This window comes from Pelophylax lessonae, assembly GCF_965119305.1.
Source record: "Pelophylax lessonae genome assembly, chromosome: 6".
In the NCBI taxonomy this organism is placed as follows: Eukaryota; Metazoa; Chordata; class Amphibia; order Anura; family Ranidae; genus Pelophylax; species Pelophylax lessonae.
In genome coordinates this window covers 200,875,968-200,899,290 of record NC_138773.1, presented here as the reverse complement: position 1 = coordinate 200,899,290, position 23,323 = coordinate 200,875,968, and the positions used below count along the sequence as shown (strand labels likewise).

The 23,323-nt window shown below is 39.6% G+C and overlaps 1 protein-coding gene across 2 annotated transcripts in view; it reads left to right on the top strand.

Moving 5' to 3' along the window:
• KLF7 (KLF transcription factor 7) overlaps positions 1–18,431 on the top strand; it is a 237,734-nt gene extending 219,303 nt beyond the window's left edge. For both annotated transcript variants that reach the window (XM_082262027.1, XM_082262026.1), the window contains exon 4: positions 15,984–18,431. In XM_082262027.1, the coding sequence (XP_082118153.1) occupies positions 15,984–16,035 (52 nt within the window). In that variant the 3' untranslated portion in view covers positions 16,036–18,431. The remainder of the gene's footprint in view (positions 1–15,983) is intronic.
• The last annotated feature ends 4,892 nt before the right edge of the window (positions 18,432–23,323 follow it).

Sequence of the window (23,323 nt, the reverse complement as noted above, 5' to 3'; positions counted from 1 at the left end):
AAATGTTAGCGCTTAGTTATTACCTATTGGAACTAGTCATCACAATCACCTATATTCTGCTCTAATGTGCCATCATTAGGTTACAGGTGAACTAACCAATTAAAAACAGTACTCACAGCCGGTATCACAAAGATATGAAGCCCAGCTTTAATCCATGAATGTTTTTCTTGATTATAATATAGCTGCAGTTCCTTCAGAGTTACAACTAGTCTTTTGGTTGCTTCTCTTACTAATGACCTCATTACCTGGACACTGGGATTTGGCGATTGTTTTTCTGTAAGCTGTAATTGCTGTATGGTTTTCATTGTTAATGATGGCTTTACCAGTGCTGTAGGAGGGATGTGCACAGATTAGAATATTGTTTTTCTTTAAAATCAACTTTGATTAATGCATCCTTAGAACTTTATCTTAGTGCAAAAGAATACCCCCTTGGTAACCCAAATTATTTTTAAAAAAATAAATAAAATCGTAAAAGTATTAAGGCTTTGGAGATTATCTTAGCAAGAATTTTACAGCCTCATTTTTGGGAGTGAGTGTTCTTCCGATACCCAACGTGTTTCTTTATATTACATTCCATATAGTAACAAAAGTTATACATCAAGTAGTGAGTATTATAATACATACCTACTGTAACTATAATGGATGTACTACTCGATGTATAAAATTTGATAATATACTGAATGTAATATAGTATATATTACATTAATATGATGTCCACCCAGGATGAGAGAGCTCCCTCCAAGCCATCATTTTACAATAGGTCGGGCGGGAAGAAGTAAAAACCTAGCACTTCTAACACTGTCGATTTCTTTCCACTTTAACATAGTGGGTGATTTCTAATTGTCTAGAGCAATGACAAATCACAATTTAATCTGTTTTATTTACAGGTTGCATTACTACAGAATGTAGAAAAGGGGGTGTGAATACTTACGTAAGGCATTGTACATAGATAAGGGAGCAGCCATACTATTTTGTAGGCTTTGCTGTCTGCTTCATAATACTTCCTAATGATTGTGCTTTACTTGTGCTTCACTAGTCCAATGGGACGTTATCAATATCCCATTGGATGAAACGCGTCGGGCGGGAGATTTGGTGCTTAACTCTTGCCCCTGTGTGATTCCAGGTCACCAGTGACTGTCCATGTGAGTTATTCGTATTTGTGTTTTATGTTGTTTTTATACAATTTGAACACTAAACTTACTACACTATAGAAACCACCAGGGCTCCTGGTGAGCTTCTTTTATACTCTGTTGGATTCCGCATAGAGGTGCCAGTGGGAGTTTAATGCTGTGACCACATATAGAGAGATTTCAATATATGCTGTAAGGCACACATGCTGCTCTGACAGCAGCCATTTTTTTCCGGGGAGTTTGCAATTCACTCGATGGTGGTGGTTAGCTATCTGGACACAGTTTCAGTAATACCTTCATGTTCACTTGGGTGGTGGCATCAGATTAATTTTCTTCCCTTCACGTCAAACCTTTTTGCTTGCATTATCCCCTTCCTTGCCAGTGTCATTAGTACAGTAACAGTGCATATTTTTAGCACTGATTACTGTAGTAATGTCACTGGTCCCCCCAAAAGTGTCAAAAATTTTAGTTAGGTATCCGATCTGTCCGCCGCAATGTTGCAGTCCCGCTAAAAATCGCAGATCCCTGCCATTACTAGCAAAAAATTAATAAATAAATAAAAATGACATAAATCTTTCACCTAGTTTGTAGACTCTGGGCCATGTACAGTCTTATTCAAGATGTATAGTCTGTTGCTTTGGATTATCGTTGTATTCTTGTCTTATGTTGCTTTTCATTTGAGCACAAATTGTATGTGTTGTTTTTATATGTACTGAATAAACTTTATATTTTTTATATATATTGTCTGACATTCTATGTAGTACCGTGAAAGTCCCATTTTGCCTCCACACCATTCCAGCTCATTTGATTGTTCGGGATGTAGGTACTGTTTACACTTGTCATATCCTTGTAGCATACTCCATCTATTTAGTTTGTAGACTCGATAACGTTTGCACAAACCAATCAATATACACTTATTGGGATTTTTCTTACCAAAAATATGTAGCAGAATACATATTGGCCTAAAATGATGAAAAAATTAGATTTTTAACTTTTTTTTATAGGGAATGTTTTATAGCAGAAAGTAAAAAATATTGTTTTTTTTTTTTTTCAGAATTGTCGCTTTTTTTTGTTTATAAAAATAAATATATAAAAATAAAAATCACACAGTTGATCAAATACCACCAAAAGAAAGCTGTATTGTGGGAAAAAAAAGGACATCAATTTTATTTGGGTAAAGTGTCGCACGACCGCGCAATTGTCAGCTAAAGTAACGCAGTGCCGTATTGCAAAAACTGGCCTGGTCATTAAGGGGGTAAATCCTTCCGGTCCAGAAGTGGTTAATATTGTTTAAAGCCACTTAAAATTTGTACTGACAGACATTTTTCATTTCCCACTTTAAGTCAGTCTCCTGGCAAAAATGTCTGCTTCATTATGTAGCAAGTAAATGGCTAGAAATCTCCCAGAAGGAAGAAGAATTCTTGTATAGGGAAGACAAGTCTAAGGGTGAAGGGAACAGAGTGCTAGAATAATTACAAGTGACAGCCCTGACATTATCATCTTATGAAAGCTTGGTAGCTGAGACCTAGTAGGCCAGGCAAAGCCTCAGTCAGGCTATTGTCAACGTTATTGAATAAAGATGTGCTTTTAATCGCATTAGAAAAGGGCTGAGGAAGATGAGTTATCAGGCCAAAGAACTCAGGGGTAGCATTAAAAGAAAAGGCCAGGAAAATGTCGGTAATACAATCACCGTTATATATTTAGCTCCTGGCAAAACAACAGGTCAGGAAACAGGAAGAAAGTTTTCGCTTTTGATTTTATAGCAATGTGTTTTCGTGAACGTTCTGCCTAGCCGAAACCTTACTGCCCCTGACTGTGACATCGTCATTTTGAATAATCGAAGACAACAGATCCTAAGAAATAGCTGCCAGTCTTTTAAAATGTATTTTTATCTCCAAAATGGGTTTAAGGGTAAATATGGAAATTAAAATGGATGCAAACCCGATTCATGAAATTTGCACATATATCTGTAGTGTTTACTTATCTCTCTCCAAACCCCTAAGTCCTGTGTCTTTCTTCTGTTCATTCCTCTGTTATCAGCTTGATAACTTCTGAGAATTTCTCCGACAACTAAGATAAAACCAGCCTGGAATTTGTATCTATAAATAGATTAGCAGAGAGCTTGTCTATTCACAGCACAGCTCTACCCATTCCTTCCTTCCTCTGCCTATGTGGAGAGGGTGTGTGCCTTTCCTCCAATCAGCTGTCACACAGTGTATGCCAAGACTACACTCCTACTGCTGAATGAGGAAGTAAAACTTCTTGCACAAAAAGAATATAGAAAGCTGAAAACAGCAGATATGTATGTAAACCTTATGTAGGGAGATTTTTTTTCATCCCTGTGTATCATCTGAGGCTGTTCACTTCACTGGGTATAGGAGGGGGGTTTACATCCACTTAAGGTGATTGTAAGCAACAGGTTTATACTAACCTGCTCTGATCAATGGAATTGCATAAAGCAAACAGCCCCAATCCTCCTCTTCTTGTGTCCCCTGCTGGTGCTTCTATCTCCTTCTGTTCTTGGCATTCCACCATAGAAAGCCACTTGTTATGGGGGCACACATGCAAGCTCACTCCTGAGCTGATCTGCCTGCATCCATAGATGCAAACAGTGCATCTAGGCCCCACCCCTTCTCACTCATCACAGGACTTGACTGTTGGCACTTCTGTCTCCTTCTCTTCTTGGCATTCCCCCATAGCAAGCCACTTGTTATGGGGGCACACATGCAGGCTCACTCCTGAGCTGCGCTGCCTGCACCCATAGATGCAAACAGTGCATCTAGGCCCCACCCCTTCTCACTCATCACAGGACTTGACTGTTGGCGCTCCTGTCTCCTTCTCTTCTTGGCATTCCACCATAGCAAGCCACTTGTTATGAGGGCACACCTGCGGACTCACTCCTGAGCTGCACTACCTGCATCCATAGACGCAGACAGTGAGTCTAGGCCCGTCCCTTCTCACTCATCACAGGACATGACTGTTGGCGCTCCTGTCTCATTCTCTTCTTGGCAGTCCCCCATAGCAACCTACTTGTTATGGGGGCACACCTGCGGGCTCACTCCTGAGCTGCACTACCTGCATCCATAGATGCAAACAGTGCATCTAGGCCCCACCCCCCTGATCACTCATCACAGGACTGAAAGCAGCGGGAGCCAATCAGCAAAGACTGTGAGAGTGGGAGAGCCTCTACAGATGGGTACAGTGCTGGATCAAGTAAGGGCTTGATAAGTATAAAGGGGGGTTAAGAAGCCATTTTAAGTTAAAAGACTTGGTTGAGGAAGGAGTTTTATGTAAGAATTTGGTTAAATTTAGGTTCAGCGGATACCTGGGGGTCACTTCATTTTAATAATATTTTTGTTGCCAAAACCCCCTTAGTAATAACTATCTAGTGCCAGGATCTTGTCATCAAAAATCAAAGTATATTTACATACATATACACTCACCGGCCAATTGCTTGGTAACACAAATTGCTAATCAGCCAATCACATGGCAGCAACTCAATGCATTTATACATCTAAACGTGGTGAAGACGACTTGCTGAAGTTCAAAGCGAACATTAGAATGGGGAAGAAAGGGGATTTAAGTGACTTTGAACTATCTCTAGGGTTTACAGAGAATGGTCTGAAAAAGATAAAATATCCAGTGAGAGGCAGTTGTGTGGAGGAAAAAGCCTTGTTGATGTCAGAGGTCAGAGGAGAATGCTCAGACTGGTTGGAGATGATAGAAAGGCAACAATAACTCAAATTACCACTCGTTACAACTAAGGTATGCAGAATACCCATCTCTGAATGCACAACACATCGAACCTTGAAGCAGATGGGCTGCAGCAGCAGAAGACCATATCAGTTGCCATTAGAACAGGAAACTGAGGCTACAAGTTGCACTGGCTCACCAAACATGGATGATGGAAGATTGGAAAAACCTTGCCTGATTTTATGAGTCTCAATTTCAGCTGCGACATACAGATGGCAAGGTCAGAATTTGGTGTAAACAACATGAAACTATGGGTCCACCCTGCCTTGTATAAACAGTTAAGGCTGGGGGTGTAGTGGTGTGGGGGATATTTTCTTGGCACACTTTGGGCCCCTTAGTACCAATTGAACATTGTTCAAACACCACGGCCTATTGTTACTGACCATGTCCATCTTTTTATGACTACAGTGTACCCATCTTCTGATGGCTCCTTCCAGCAGGATAATGCACCATGTCACAAAGCTCAAATCATCTCACCACTGTTTTCTTGAACATGACAATGAGGTCACTGTACTCTAATGGCCTCCACAGTCACCAGATCTCAATCCAATAGAGCACCTTTGGGATGTGGTGGAACGGTAGTTTCACATCATAGATGTTCAGCCAACAAATCTGTAGCTTTATTTACACTATAAAGAGATCTGGAGGAGGTTCTGCTAATTACAGGCTGTGTCATGCCCCTCTAGCCTGTGTCTATGGTGTGTATGTGCTGGGACTAACAGGAAGGGGAAGCTTCTACCAATCAACATCTTATATCCCAGCGTTTAGCAATATAAGGACATGGAGGAGGATTGTGGGAGGGAACTGTAATTTACCACTGACTATAGTCATGTGGGCTGCTCAGATAAGAAAAAGAAGGAAATAAACAGCATTGAAGGAAACTGAAACTGGAGCATGCTCAGTAGATGCAGCAACAGCTGGTCTACACAATTTTAGGCTCTAGCAGGGACACAGACAAGAAGGGAGGGACAGCGAACAGCAGGATCTAGACTAGGTTTTTTGCAATCTACAGTAAACAAATGCTCTCGAGGTAGAGTGGGTATAAAAAAAATTTAATATAGCATGTTTTGACAGTTCATAATGATTTGGGTTTAACCTCTTGCCGGGCAGCTGCCGTAGTTTTACTGTATGTAAACTCTACGTACATGTATGTCGCTTCGTGTAGCAGTTAGTGTGGGCACGCATGTGCAGATTGGCTAGAGGGGGAGCCAATCAGCACGTCCAGTGGCCACGATGTCCGCTGGGCGCCCGCGATCGCTTCCCATGGGGACAGAGTGGCGGTCTGCCGTTGTAAACACGGCGAACTGCTATTCTGTCAGTATTGAACACAGGGATCCTGTGTTCCTCCTATTTAGGAACACAGGTCTCTGTGTTCATCCAGAGTGTCCATCCCCCACACAGTTAGAAAGCACCCCCTAGACACACATTTAACCCTTTGTTACCCCTTCCCTGCCAGTAACAGAGCATATTTTTTAGCACTCATTACTGTAGTAATGTCATTGATCCCCTCAAAAGTGTCAGTTAGGTGTCCGATCTGTCTGCTGCAATATCGCAGTCCCGCTAAAAATCGCTGATCGCCGCCATTACTAGTAAAAAAATAAATAAATATAAATTAAATAAATCTTTTGCCTAGTTTGTAGGCAAGATAACTTTTGTACATACCAATCAATATACACTCATTGGGATTTTTTTTACCAAAAATTTGTAGCAGAATACAAATTGGCTTAAAATGATGAAAAAATTTGATTTTTAATTTTTTTTTTTAGGAATGTTATATAGCAGAATGTGAAAAATATTGGGGTTTTTTCCACTCTTTTTTTGTTTATAGTGCAAAAAATAAAAATTGCATAGGTAAACAAATACCACCAAAAGAAAGCTCTTTTTGTGGGAAAAAAAGGACATCAATTTTATTTCGGTATAGCTTTACTAATAATGGCGGCGATCTGCGATTTTTAGCGGGACTGCGACATTGCGAAAGACAGATCGGACCCCTAACTGACATTTTTTGACACTTTGGGGGACCAGTGACATTACTACAGTAATCAGTGCTAAAAATATGCACCATTACTGTAATAATGACATTGGCAGGGAAGAGGTTAACCTAGGGGCGATCAAGGGTTAAGTGTGAGCCTAGGGGAGTGTTTTCTAGCTGTATGCTTGTGAAATGACCACAGAGACCTGTGATCCTATATATAAGGATCACATGCGCTCTGTGATCATTTCAGAGAGAAGACCAGTTGGCTGTAATCACAACAGCTGACCATCCTTCTCTCTCAGCGGGGAGTGATTGCGGGTGCCCGGTGGCCCCATGCATCAGCATCCCTGCTGCATAGTGGGGGAGGCGGCCCACACCCCCCCCCCCCCCCAGCACCACACGTGCGACCAACATAGGGCTACGTCAGTTCGTGCAGGAGAGGCTGCCTGCCGCAGTAAATGTGCACGGGGCAGGCTTAATGTGGTTAGGCATGATCCAAACCAGCTTTTTAGCCCACTATTGGCTACATCCAACTTCTCCAACCTCCTACTAGACTCCTGTCATTACAGATTGTAGTATCCCGATATAATGTATGAAAGATAAAAAAAAGCCAATAGTGCTTATACCCTTTCAAAATTTACATTTATTAAAAAAGATCACAAGGTAGTCACTCTTTACAGGTGCTTGCAGCGCACCAAACCAACACAAGCGTTCACAATCTGAAGATACATCGTTTTTGGGACCATCAGTTTAAGCAGCAGCCTCCCAGACAAACCTAGCCTCCAGCTCCACGTTGGTTCCTAGGTGTCGTCACCGTCCTGACCCCTCCCCTACGCGTATCGACACAGGGACACGTGTCTTTCTCAGGGGAAATTCTAATTGTGTATTTCAGCCCTCGTCCCCCCACTCTCCCTCTTCACTGAATTTAACTGACCGCGGCAAGAGCCCATCGCAGCTCTCAGCCCCAAGATTTTGAGAACTTCCCAGTGAAAGGCATCATTTTTTTTTTCACTTTCCTGTGCATATTTTTATTTATAGTGATGTGGTAAGAAGAGTTTTATACTGTATGTGAATGTAATGTAAGATACATATACATTAGCTTCAAAGCCTTGGCAGCCTGCCCAAATGCAGAATCAACTGCATCTACTATTTTTAGCAAAATAAATGTGCAATGGACTAAATGCACTAAAATTATTAATAATAAAACAAATGCCTTTTCTAACAGAAGCAGATAAGAAAAAAATTATGATAAAAAGAACACACACGGTAAAAAAAAAAAAAAAAAAAATGGCAGATGTAATTTGTACAAAAATGAACTATGCAAATAGATTAAAAACAATACAAATAGTTACAAGGATAGCTCTGCGTTTGTGCTGGTCACACCATACAGTATTCATAGAGTTCTACAAAACTATAGTTAATATGGATGCTTCATACTACCTTATCATGTAGCTTCTTCTCATTTTCACTGTGTATATTTATATGTTCAACATCCTTGACAGAACCTTGTCATTTTATATGCAATAGCTGTAAAGACTATTGTTATCTGTTAGCAAACATATTTTTCAATGTATTATTCAAGGGGGCTTAAGGATTACCAGTAATTCTAGGAAAGCATTCTGCTGTGAATAGGAATATTCTATCAACTTTTTAGCTATAACATATCTTGTCCCATTGTGCTTGTATAATTTCTTGGTGTATCCATTGTATCCATTAGGAAATGTTCATATAGTTCATGTTGTCACGGATGACTTGCAGATAATGTAATGCTATGTACATACATACATTCTGAAAACAAGTGCAACTAACTGAATTCAGCTCTATCTACTGCTTCCCCATGGCAACAATATACAGTGAATGTGCCTAAGGTCTGTACAATAAATTAAGGGTGGGTAAGAAATACATTTACAAAATTATAAAATTTGTAAAAATATTATTAAAATATTCACTTGTTGGTTAGGTGATGTCGTAAAGGAATAGTTCTTATATGAATTAGGTTTCTAACCCAGTGCATCTTGACACAGATGCCTACAGGGATCCAAAGGGTGTCTGTGGCCCCTAGTTTTTGAGTGGTGAACGCACAAAAATGGCCCGTGGTTTACAGTAAACCATTTTGTTTTTAACCCTTACATTGACAGAATTTTTTTTTTTTGCACGCACATTTAAAAAAATAATTTTAGGCCTAAAGATTACGTAAACCCTCCAAACCTTATATATTTTCTGAAAGCAGACACCCCAGGGAATAAAATAGTGGAAGTTACAATTTTTATGCCACATGATATTAGCTAAACGGTTTATGAAAAACAAAATTTCAGTAAAAATACACTAAATGTAATAATAGGGCACTAAATGCAATATATTACCCAATATTGTAAAATATTAAAGCGGAGTTCCAGGCACAAAATCGACCTAATCGCTTGCTTTGCTTCACCTGAAAAGGAATTGGATAGTTAGGATTATTTTTTTTTTTTACTTACCTTGTAATTGTAGAAAGAAATACTCACCTTTCGTCACTTCCTCCCTCTGCGGCCTCGGCCCGCGCCATCTCTTCCGGCTTGCAATGATTCCTGGGAGCTGAACGTCATCGCTCCCAGGAATCAATGCGCCTGCACCGGCCCCGCTCGTCACTTCCAGTGCGACGCTGCATTCCCTGCTAAACAGCTTCTGGGCATGCCCAGAAGCTGTTTAGGAATGCGGCGCCGCGCTGGAAGTGACGAGAGGGGACGGGGAGAAGACGCGAAAGAGGACGCAGAAGAGGATCGTGCTGGCCTCAGCTGCCCACAACAGAGAAGGCAACGCTGTGGAAGAAATTTTATAAGTGAGTATTTCTTCTTGCAGGTAAGTGCGAACCGGGACAGATCAGAGGCTAGCCATTGTGGAATGTACTAGCCCTGACTGTCCCGGGGGTATGTTCATTGAAAAAATGTTTTTGTGCCTGGAATTCCGCTTTAAGGCTCCATTCACACTAATACGACTTGTCAGGCGACTTGTCAGCCTGACAAGTCAAGGACCGTCGCGGTCCATAGTGTGGTACAGGAACGGTTCTAATAGGAGCGACACAAGTCGCTCAGACTTAGAAAAAGGTTCCTGTACTACTTCGGGGCGACCTGGAGCGACTTGCATTGACATTCATTTTATGAAGTCCGTGCAAGTCGCACTGCACGCGACTTCACAGGTTGTCCCCGAAGTCGTGCCGCTTCAGTGTGAATGTGGTGTTAAAGATGAGGTTGCACCGAGTAAATAAATACCTACCATGTCAAACCTTAAATTTGCATACATTCCTAACAAACCTTGGCAGCCTATATTATCCATAGGTGATGCTTTAAATGCCCTTATAGGTCATCAGTTTAGAGTTAACTGTGAATAATGGTCCTAGAATTATTGGTCTCATTCTGGTGCGTGTGATGATATAAAATGTGTAGCGTAATCAATGTTTTTGTGCATTAGCTTGTCAGATATACACAAACTATGGGTGGTGGTCTCCTGCTACCAGCGACATACACCATACATCAGTGCCAGTAAAAGGGTTAATGGTTTTCATTGTCTATTTTACTTTAGTAATAAATGACATAGACCCTGTAGCCCACCTGAAGATGGGTCATGGATGGGTATTTTTAGCATGACAATGACCCAAAACATACCACCAAAGCAACAAAGGAGTGGCTCAAGAAGAAGCATATTAACCACTTGCCGACCAGCCGCAACAGATATACAGGGGCAGGTAGGTAGGTTCCCACAAATCGCCATACCGCTACCCATTTGCCAGCGGGAAGCTGATCTGCAAGGCCAGCAGCCGCGATTGCTGCCGGGCACCCGCGATCGCTCCCCGTGGAAACAGAATGGCGGTCTGCTGTTGTAAACACAGAAGACTGTTGTTCTGTCAGCAATCAACACAGGGTTCCTGTGTTCCTCCCATTTAGAAACACAGGTCCCTGTGTTGATTTCATAAGCCCATCCCCTCCACAGTTAGAAAACCCCCCCTAGGCATACATTTAACCCTTTAATCGCCCCTAGTGTTATCCCCTTCCCTGCCAGTGTCAATAGTACAGTAACAGTGCATATTTTTAGCACTGATTACTGTAGTAATGTCACTGGTCCCCCAAAAAGTGTCAAAAATGTCAGTTAGGGGTTCGATCTGTCCGCCACAATGTTGCAGTCCCGCTAAAGAGTGCTGCCATTACTAGGTAGAAAATAAAAAATAAAAAGAAATTACATAAATCTGTCCCCTAGTTTGAAGACGCGATAACTTTTGCGCACACCAATCAAAATACGCCTATTGGAATTTTTTTTACCAAAAATATGTAGCAGAATACAAATTGGCATAAAATGATGAAACATTTTGATTTTTACATTTTTTTTATTGGGAATGTTATATAGCAGAAAGTGAAAAATATTGTTTTTTTTTGTGCCCCAATTTCACTTTCCACTACAGGTGGCAACTGTTTTTAGAGGTGAAGGTAGTCAAGAATTACGGTAATGAACAGACATTTCTATTTTATGACCTCTGGGTTTCTTTAAAGAGATATAATACTAATGTATAAAGTATAAAGTATACTTTAACATCACTCCACCAATGCATAAAACATTTATTGTTCCATTCATATAGGGAGGAAACTATACAGCCATTTAATGTTTTGCTGTTATCATAAATGTTCATCCAAACGACTTTGCACTTACAGAAGCCAAAGTTTCAAGAGTGGGTTAAACATGAACTACAGAATTACATTATATATAAAAATAAAGGACCACCCAGTGTCACTTTTAGCTGTTCTCATTTGATCTGCCTTCAGATGACAAGATGAGGTCCCAAAGTAAATATTTAAAAACTATATAGAATTAATCTGACATTTTTAACGGTCGCACTAGGAGTCATGCTAAAGTTCATTACTACTCACATAATACTAACTGTACAATCTCCTATATATTTATGAACAACTATGGAGCACACGGGCTTTCCTGACTAGAAATAAATTGATTAGGGTAATTCAGTTAAGTCCTCGTATCACAGTTTTGGTAAATCTAAATCTCACCACACACGTTTCAATCTGACTATAAGTCTCCTATAGATCTTCAAACAACTATGTAGTCTAAACTTTAAGCCTTGTACACACTAATAGATTTTTTTCATTCAACCCAGAGGGCTGAACAAAAAATAATCTGAAGAGCACAGGAGGAGCCGCTGTACTAAAAAGCCAATGTTAGTACAGCGATCTCCTCTGCTGTGCTATTGTGTTCTGACAGAACACACTGGTCGGCACTCTCAGCCATTGGCTGAAATTGCTGATTGGGTGCCGATCTTCAGACCTTTTTCGATCATGCCCCTTCGAGACAGGCCTCTGCTGGACCAGCTGCCGTACACATGGGCCAAATGTCGTCCGGTTTCTAGTTAATCGGCTGATACCGTCCCATATTTGTGTACAGCCCTTAAGGATGTGCCTTATTAGAAAAAATGAATCAGATAGTTTAGGTAGTTCATAAACCTAAAGGTGATTGGATTGTATGATAGGAAAAGGGAAGGCGGTTATATGCCCATTTTCCTCATGGAAGAGTGGCGAGAAGAAAGGAGTTCAAGCTCAGGTCACTCAGATTCCCTCCATTTTTCCTCAGGGAAAAGGGCGGGAAGAAGGAGCTGTTAGTTACCTGAGGTAGCCAACTATGAGGAAGGAGGTCGCGTGGCTTGGCAGGTGACAGGGCACACCTGCGGGGACACGTGACAGCTGAGGAAGCTTCTGAAACTGCCTGGGGGGGCCTATATAAAGGGGGTTCCATTTCAACGGGGCTCATTTGCCTCCGAAGGCAACAGCTGTGGTGTTCCCCATTCTTCCCTCCCCTTATATCGCAGCTGTTATTATGTGGTGGGTCACCTTTGTATTTACAAAGGGGGACGGTTTTTATCTTATGTTGTTTGATTAAGTTATGTCAAGTCTTTTAAGTCTTTTTTATCTGAGAGATTTATTTAGGCAGCCTGAGCCGTAGTGGCTAGGTTGTTAAAGTGTGTTTTGTTTGAGATTTGTTAATACATTTTAAAACCAATAATAAATGGCCGCGGCCAATTAATTTCCAAAATAACTTGTGTGTCTGCATTATTTATTCAAGTTATAGTTTTAAAATTCCTGCCTACTGTCCCATAAAGATGACACACCAAAAATGCACTTTGGATTTGTTATAACTGTGTAATAGATGAATTGGAATGGTGTATCACATTTTTTTTTTTTTATTTTTTGTTCACTGTAAGCTTATTATGCTAAAAAATTACTAGTTCACAAAGGTTTGTGCGTAGAAGCCTGCTAATTATGGTAACTTTATTAAAAATACTTGGTGACACACAGGATGCTACAGTGATACCAACTGCCATTGCAACATTGGGCTGGATGTTGTTGCTTTTTTTTTGAAAGGGCAAATCAGAAGTAAAAAAAACCCAAAAAACTATAACACCCCAACAACTTCACAATGAATGCTTGTATCCACGCCAATGAACACTGGAATGTTTTTTTAAAAGCTTTTGCTTTAATGACCTGAATATATTTAAATATATAAAATAAAATAGTTTGATTTTAACATTGTCTATCAACTCAGTGTTTTAAATTAAATTGTGGTTGTTTATTTTTTATTCAAGAAAAATGGATAAATGCAGAGCTAAGTGGATGTTAGCTGTCAGAAGGGTTGTGTTGATATTCAAAGCACATCCTGCATAGTTTCTAATTGACGGTAAAGTCAGCACCCTGTTAATTGTTTTCCTAATGAAATAAATTGCATTAGTTAGGGGAGGAAAGGGAAAATCCAGATTCTTAAAGCAATGCCTGAGGAAAGAGAGGACATTAGGAAATGGAAGCTTTCAGTCTCAAGCTAATGGATCCTCAACAGATGGTTTTAAAGGTGCTTTAATATTAGTTGGCCGACATCATTACAGCATAAGAGTAGATTAGAACATTTACAAGGAGGAGATTTTTAAAAATAGTATAAACTTTAGTTATTACCATATACTTTTTTTTTTACAATATTTTAAGCAAGGAAATAAATGCACAGTTTTTATTCAATATTGTACATTATCTGATTTTTTTGCTACTTACCAATGAAATAGGATGTGATTTCCCAATCACATACACAGGGTTATGGATTTAAACAAATGACTCCACAAACAAAGCAATGTTTACAAGTGCAATGGCAAGGCAAACCTTTCAACCAGTGATAAGCAGCAAACATTAATAAACCCATGAGGATAGAAATATGGACATTTTATCAGTAATTTGTTTTTAAGAGTGCCTTCTTTATCCTGAATTTATTACCCAGTGAGTCAATGAACTGGAATAAGTATGCAAGATGGGAGTTCAGACTTCAAGCCCAATTGAACTCTTAAATAAAACACTGTAAATAGTTTCCAGGTGAAGGGAAATGGTAAGTGACTATAGTCTTACCATTTATTTAGCTGGTATAGCAACCACAGCCATAGCCAAATAGTCACAATAAAACAGTCATGCTGCTAAAAAAGGACTGCTGCTCTTTGGGTGTAGGTAATGGACTCTCTGCAGTGGTCTGGCATGCACTTTGTGAGTTAGAGCTAGAGCTAGCACAAAAAAAACCCACAGAGCAACAATATTAGGAAACATGGTCTACATCTAAAATAAGTACATATGACTATCCTCATTAACCACTTGCCGACCGTATACTTTATATATACGTCGGCAAGCTGGCTCTCCCAGGCAAAACCACGTATTGGTAAATCATTTGCCTGGGAAGAGTTAGGGGGCGAGCGCGCGCCGTCGGCCCGCTCCCACCTCAGATCGTCATCGGGGAAGCTGGTGCGTGTTTCAGGCGGCTCCGATTGCTGCCTGACACTCTCGATCTCTCCCCGTTGACAGAGAAGGACAGTCGGCTGAGGTAAACACAGCCATCCGTCCTTCTCCCTTGGATGATCACAGAGGCTATGTGATCCTGCTATATAGGATCACACGTCTCTGTGTTTATCTCACACGACGGTGCAATTATCCGTTAAAGTAACACAGTGCTGAGGGGGGGGGGGATCCTCCAGTCTGAAAGTGGTTAATGTGGAGTCTTTGCTCACAAAATTACATTTGTAGAGGTTGTGTTCATTTCTGAGAAAACCTTGACTCGGGAGGCCCAAGCATTTACAGTATACTGTACCATATTTAATCACTACATATATATGAAAACAAGATATTTATTACATATAGCTAAGATTATTTACATGAACAAGCTCATGTTTAGAAGCATATCTAAACAGCAATTTAGAAAAGTTTTATGAGATGAACATGGCCATAGATCCTGTACCAGATATTGTATAGATTCTGTATTGAGACTTTGATGTTACATAGTTACATAGTTACATAGTAGGTGAGGTTGAATAAAGACAATAGTCCATCCAGTTCAACCTGTGTAGGTGTGTGTGGCTGTAATCATCTCTCATACCCCTGAATGTTCTGATCCTTGAGATGCACGTCCAATAGTCTTTTGAAAGCCACCATACTACCCGCAGAAACCACCTCTTGTGGTAGAGAATTCCACAATCTTGTAGCCCTAACAGTAAAGAACCCCCCACGTTGCCTGAGGTTAAAACGCTTCTCCTCTAATCGCATTGTATGCCCCCGAGTCCTCATGCAATCCCTTCGACTAAACAGCTTTTTTTCTAAGCTGAGATTCCCCATTGAGATATTTAAAAATTGCTATCATGTCCCCCCTCAGACGTCTCTTCTCCAGGGAGAATAAATCAAGCGATTGCAGACGCTCTTCATAATCAAGGTCCTCCAATCCCCTAATTAGTTTAGTTGCCCTTCTCTGGACCCTCTCCAGCTCCAACACATCCCTCCTGAGGACTGGCAACCAGAACTGGACAGAATGTTGGATTTATGTCTTTTAAAACTTTTATTGTACTTAGAAAACATTTAATTTTGTTTTATATAACCTGCCCCAGGCATGCCTAGTTGCCTGCCAAAATATTTATCAAAATCAGTTTTTTTGCCCTCTCACTAAAGTCAATACATTTATTATCCAAGGGTGCAGTGGGTTATACTAATGCTTGCAATATATTTTTTATATATGAATTACATTTTGTAAAAGAATAGACTAACAACATATCATTCATGTGTTTTTTTTTTTTTTTTTTGCAGGTGCTTTTCCAGGTCTGACCACCTTGCTCTGCATATGAAGAGACATATTTAAGGACATTTCAAAACAGTCATGGCTTGTAAGCCTAAAAGGACCAAGGATTGCAGTGGATACCAGTGGTTCTGCCCATGTTATAGCAGGAGTTACAGAACATTTCTTCATGTAAAACTTTGTACACAAAAATCCATATCAAAGTCCATGCACCGTCAAACACTCAAGTATACAAGATAATGTTTGTTATGCCTTACCCCCCAGCCTAATTAAGAGGCACAGAGTTTTGGAGAGCTGAGTGATTAAGGAACTGCTCCATACTGATAGTTTTTCTGTTACTCTGGAACCCAGGATATTGAAGAACCACCTTTTTTTAAACTCAGAAGCTGCTATAAAGTCACCTTCGAGTTGCATTGTTGTAGCACTAATATTTTGTTTAAAAACGTAATTTAGGAGGAAAAAAGACTGGTTTCAAACTAGAAAATCAAAACTCATATGAGCCCCGTGGTTCAGGTTTATATTTGGACTCCAAATTATAAAGAATTCTAGCTCTACCAAGCTCTGTTCTGTCAAGTATGTGGTGTCTTCTGGTTTGGCCTCATAACAAAGCTCTTAAGATCATTTTTAACTCGGTGCCCTAGGCCTTACTGCCACTTGACTGGTGGGGTCAGAATAATGAATCCATTACAGCTACTGTTAGGTCTGTGTTTCAGAAGATCATGTGGATGGAGGAGCACTCATAAAATCCGCAACCTTATTTATTTTGACTTCTGTTGGCTGTAGCACACCTTATGCACTATGGACTTGTAAAAGCCACTGACACTGACTGAGGAGGGAGCCTGTTAAATATGGGTACCCTTCACCACCAGTGTGCGCACTTCCAAAGGTTAAATAACCTTTCATTTTGTTTCAGTGACATGTTATTTTAGTCTTTGCTTCATTTAAAAGGCTTTTTTTTCCAAAAGCTTTTTTTGTCACATTCTTTTCATGGATAAGTATATAACGGAACTTTTCAATCTCCATCTGGACACTTTTAGCTTGAATTGGACCAGCAACTTAGACTTGACTTCTAACATTGAATGGGCGGCAAGCTTACTCCCATTGAACTTTCCAAATCTTGTGCTTGATCACTGACTTCTACTCCTATTGATATAACTAGTTAGAAACTTGATGTTATTTCCAGAGCAGCTGCATTTTGTACTAAATATTTTCTTTTGAGTATCTGAAGACATCAACTACAAAAAGCCAAATATGTTGACATTGGATAATGGAGGACACTTATAGCAAAATGATATTGCCATATTGACCCTTTATTGGTCAAAGGCAGACAATTCCTTGTTTATCAAGGCCTTTCATTGGACACTCTTAGCTATAATTAAGAGGTCCTAATGGATAGACATTGTTGGCATTTATCCAGGTTATTGGTGTTTTTTCCACTTGGGATATCACTGCGAACTGCAGGTCTAACTTGACCTTATACTGATAAAATCTAGACTCATTAAAAATAAATTTAACCCATGAATGCTTAGCTAATGAGTATCCATGTACATAAAACTCAAACAGTAGTAATTAGTCTTTGCTCCAAAGACTGACCATCAGACCATATCAAGTGGTCAATTCAAGTAGGTGTGGTGGGGAACAGGTTGTATATTTTGTATATTCTGGGACCACCCCTAAGCAGCTAGTAAAATTGCACATTTGGTCCCACTGTGTCCAGATGAATGCAGCTCTACCCAGCCGGCTGGCCTCTTTTTAACTTGTTTTGACTCCTTGACTGTTAAGCAAAAAAAAAAAGGAAAAAAAGAAAGTAAAAAAATAAAATAAAATAAAAAATAAAAAAGAAAGAAAAATGGCAAAAAAAGAAAAAAAACTTCAAAATCAAAAAAATAATAAGACAAAAGAACATTAAATATTTGAGACTTTGAACAGAATGAATAGATTAATAAATGAAAGAGCAGCCATGGCACTTGAGGTTTAAATCTGAAGCTGCCAGTGGGTAAAACATTTCCGTTGACTGATCCCTCTGGTTTCTAAAGGGTTTTTAAGCTTCTCTTTACTAATGTCATTTGGAACCTGACAAAAACACCATTTCATCCTCTAAAAATTTTAAATGTTCACGCTCATTATCTCCTTGTTTATTATCATTATTACTTTTTATGGGGTGGGATGTTAACATGACCTGAAACCAAAACCTATGAACATTTTAGGTGTTCTGAAGAATCTGATAAAGGGTGAATGAAAAAAGTTTGATTCCAAAGATTTTAAAATCAAAATGTACTTACTGTACCTGAAGCACTGCTTGTCGACAATCCTTGTAGTCCTCTGCTTCTGCATACTAGTTTTACATATTTTAATGTTATGGCCATTCTGATGGATTTTCAATATTGTTATAAAAATAAGGAACATGAATTCATAGAAAGTAAATGCTAAACATAATAGGAAATGTAAATGCTAGTTTACCTGCATTTCAAAAGGCACCTTCTTTGTAGATATTTTATACACATGTGGTTGATAGAGGAGCATGTACATTAGGGGAATTTAGCTAAAAATGTTGCTAACCATTTTCTTCCCACTGGCCCAAGTGTGTCTTTTGAGATGCAAATTTTAGGACAATGGGGCCTACTTAAACTAATTAAGGTCTTGTTCGCCCATAAACACCATCAACTGTTCAATGTGTTTTTGCAAACTCTTTAATATGTTATCATTATCCAGAAAACTGTTTGCCCCCTGTTTCTGTGTATGCACCTAAAAAGGGTCATTTCTGAATGTCCACCTGTTTTTACACTTTACATTAAGTCAATAACCACAGAATTTCGTCAGTCTGCTAAAAAACAAAAAAAATACAAAAAAAAATCTTTGTAAGGGGCAAGTTAAACTGTCTATGACTGTCTATGTTTACATCATGGGTGTATCTTTGTGAGGAGGGAGCACTTTGACATCTATTTCTTGTTTGTAAGCAATGGGCAAGGAATTTTTTTCTCCATGCTAGGTCAACTGATTTCTCTGAATTCCCAGAGTTGTTGTAAATAAGGTCATGTTTTTTTAGACTGAGTAGAAAACGTCACTAGATGCACTTTCTTCAGTGGAATTAATGCATTTAAATACATTCTAGTGGCACATACTTTTGCATAGTTTCCAGGGGTCCCTTTTTCTGCTGGACAGTCCTTACATCTTGTCCTTGCCCCCATTTACCATGGAATGTCCTGGCAGGTAGGGGTCAACACACAAGTTGTCGCAGCAGGTGGCAAACAAAGTACTCTGCAATTTTTTCCTGTTTCAGAAAGTGTCCTGTTTTTTCCAGAAATGTTGGCAGCTATGCATCTGAGATAGTGTCAATGTCCTTTGTCTACTATGATTAACATAAAAAGTGATGTTAAACTGAGCTTTGTTAGGAGAAAGACAAGAAAAGTAGCAACAGGAGCAGTCCTGAAGGACCAGCAGGACAGACATATGACAGGCACCATTGCTGACATGTTTATGATTGATAATTGTCCAGGTCTGCTATCCTTATCCCTCCTATCCCACTATCTAGTGAATTACGGACATAGAGCAAACATGTACAGTCAGATACATAGGCGTGTGTTTGTTTAGGGTCAGTTTCTCTCCAAGTGTTAAAGGAAGGATTAAGATGACAGCCTGGATCATGGACCTTTAGACACAGATCAGTGACTGTAGTATTACCATCTTCTTAGAACATCTTGCTTTCAAGGTACATCCGTAGAAAAGGGAAAAAAAAAAAAGAACAGTCTTTAACCTAATATTAATTACAAGTTCAAGCAGGCTTTATCAAATAAATGTTCATTGTCTATTTTTTATGAATCGGAAGTGACCCATAATACTTTTCTGAAGAAATGTCCCCCTCTACTGCACTTTTTAGCTTTTTTTTTTTTTAACACTTTTTTGGCCATACTTCTGGGGATCACAGGAGTGCACTTTGTTCTGCACTCCTGTGTCCCAGATTCAGCCAACAGCAGGCTGAAGTCCGCTGTCGGCTGACATTAAAAAGCCAGTCCAGGCTACAATATTGTAAGGATCCACCCAGATCCCTGCCCAACAGCTGGCTCAGCCTTTTAGGCTGCTGGGAGCTTGAGTCAGCTGCTTTTATCCCCTGCACAGCCAGGGGCAGAGCAGAGAGCTGGAGACTGACATTCACTGAAGACTGAGAACTGACTGATCAGCGGTCTTTGATCGCTCAGTTCTCGACATAGAGCCGGTGGAGAACAGCTGCAGCATTGGATCGATGTTGCAAGTCATCTAGGTGAGTATGTATGTTTTTTTTTTTTAATTAACCCTTACTTCTTTTTAAAAGCCATGAAACAATTACAAGATGCAAATGCACTTCTTTAGAATGTTGCTTTCCACTTTCTTTCCTCTTTAACAACAAAACTGCCATTTGAATTAAATAAACACACATGGTATTGTGCAGCTGTCTGCAGTTGTGCAGCATGATAGAATAATATGTTGGCTTGAGCTCATGTTTTTCTACATCATAAGGCTTTATATATGAATTGCACTCCTGCAACACTTGTGCAGTTTAGTGATACTGTTTTGCCATATAGGTGTTCACTTTCTTAGATAAACCTAAGTATACTACTCCACAAGAATGTGCTACTTCAGTTTGTGATTGTACAATATGACTTAGGCCCCCACAGACAGCTTGAATTTTAAACAATTCCTACTGATTTAGCTCAAATTAGAGCTGTGAGTAGCCTTGCAATCGGCACCCAGCTCGACTATTGACTGAACAGTGACAGCATCCTATTAGATGCTGTCACTGTTCTGGGGTACCAGTCTATTCAGGTGCTACAGCCCCCTTAAAACAAAAGCCAGAAGTGGAGGTTTCTCCATCCATGCTGCTTGTGTGAATGGGGAAATTGATTGATTTTTTTCCTCTTCAGCTCTGAATGAGAGAAGATCAAGCTGTTTATGGTCAAAATGAAATAATTACTTTTCTAGACCTGCTTATAATTATTGTGCATTTTACAGGGTTAGGTAATGATTTAGATGCTTATGGAAATGGACCTCTGATAACTGAGCGCCCCAAAATAAAAGCAGCATATAATTTGTCTGTATGTCATATAGATATACATACTCAGGATATGAGCATGAATGTTTATATGTCATCCTTTCTACAGGTGGTTGTTAGAATAGCTTGCAGTGTGCAATAATTGGGGGGGCAGATGTAAAGACAGTTTTTTTTTTTTTTTATAAGTGCATTAACATACATTGTACTACTGAAGCCTTGAGACCTTTAACCGTTTTTAGGTCAAACAGTGTGCACACCTACTTTACAACTGATAATGAAGGTCTGCCAGCACAGTACCCTCAAGATTAGTTATAATAAACATAATTCGCCAGCCCTCTCCTTGACATTGTATAGAAAGGGAAATCTTAAAAGGATTTTTAGGCAAGTAAAAAGAAGGTATTTTTTAAAATGATGCAACATATAACAAATACAAAGTAGGTGTTCTCCTAATATTGCTGCAAAAGTAAAAATACACCCTCAGGTCTTGTTCACTTGAGGCAATTTAATGCATTCCCAGTGCAAGGCTTTGTTTAGCGACACAGAGATGCACAGGTGTTGCGTGATGCCCCATGCCATCAGTCCCATATGTGTCAGTTGAGTCCCACCAACAGGGGAACCCCCTTTTTCTTGTTACAAATATACGGGATGCGGCACCAATATCAGGGTCGCCATTGAGAGCAATTCTTTAAACCATATGTGTCAGTTGGGACGCAGTGGCTGCACGGACACTCCCAATATGACATCCATGCGGGTGCAAGACAAGGCCCTGCACCCGCCGCACCCAGCTGTGTCTGTGCAGTCTCAGCTATGGGACTACGAGCACAGGGTTGCAAGCAACACCTATGCATTCCCTTGTCAGGAAACACAGCCTTGAATGGGGCATGGGTTGAAACACCCCATGTGAATGAGGCCTTACCCAATAGAGGCCTAAGATCAATCAAATAAACAGAATTGTATCCAGTGTCAAAACAGAATCATATACACACAGAGGTCTATTTGATCACTCTGGCTGACTCAGACTCTGGTTTTGTCTACATTTAAACACCTGCTTAATTAGAGGATTGTAAAAAAAAAAAAAAAAAAATTGATACTTTCCATTTCACACAAAATCAAAACTTTGAATGATATCAAAGTAGTTTTACAAATTTTCCCACAAACACTGTGCTGTGTCATCTTTCTTTACTAATGCAATAATGGTTATATGAACCACTCCGAATAAGAACCACTCAGACTTTAAACATATTGGCTAAGGAAAAATAAAAGCATCAGCTGATTTACCTGAAAAGCCACAGTAAAATATTCTCTTAAATAACGATATTGTAGCCACACAAAGCTCAAACAATTCAGCCACTGATTTACTTCAATTTTACCGAGCATTACAATACATCATGATGATATACCATCTGTGATCTACACCCAAAATGACTGTCTCGGGCATCCAGGCATTTTTGAGTATGCCTATTCTGTACTGCAGTTGGCATCCTGAATTACTTTATAGCCATAGTGAAATGGATCTGAACAGAGAGATTGGTTCATTATTGCACAGTTCAAACTCCTCAATCTCAAATTTAATGTTATGTGTTTTCTTGGCTCCATCATGCATTTGTGGAGCAAATTGCAGAAAGCTTCCTCCCTTTAATGTGAAATAGTTTCCAAGGGAAATGTTTCATGAAGGGTAGGATGGTTGATTCTCCTCTTATCTGTGCGTAGTACTTAGATCTACCATTACAGAGATGTTCTGTGTAAAGATCATCAGCATTAATACATAGCGCAATAGATGTGGGGGTGACTTTCAGTATTACTGTAATTAAATAACACACCTGTCTTTGCAGCTGAAAGTTAGCATTCTCTTTGCTAAGCGATACATATATAATTTAAACAGGAAAGTTGTGCTTCCAAAAAAAAATGCCCACGTATTGCATCTAGTGCAATGGGAAATGGGTGGAAAACCCTGCACATTGCTATTTTCAGGAAAACACAGGCATTTCTTGGGCTGCTGGCATTCCCCATAGCAAAATAGACTACCTTCGGGTTATCTGTGCCAGAACCAGCGTGAGCATATGAAGTCTAGGTTTTAGTGAAGAGGAATACATGTATAAACAGCATTCAGTGCTTCCAAAGCCCCCTCCCGAGCAGATGTAGAAATCCTTGGCACTTCATGATTGTGTAGTACACTAGTCTGTGAATACGGAACTGAAACTTCCCTTTAGAGAAAAATATAAATTTCAGTTACACAATGTGTGGCTGACCTAGAAAGTTGACTTTTTTTTTTTTTCATTTAGTTACATTGCCATCTGTGGGATTTAAGTCAGTACTTTACTGTAA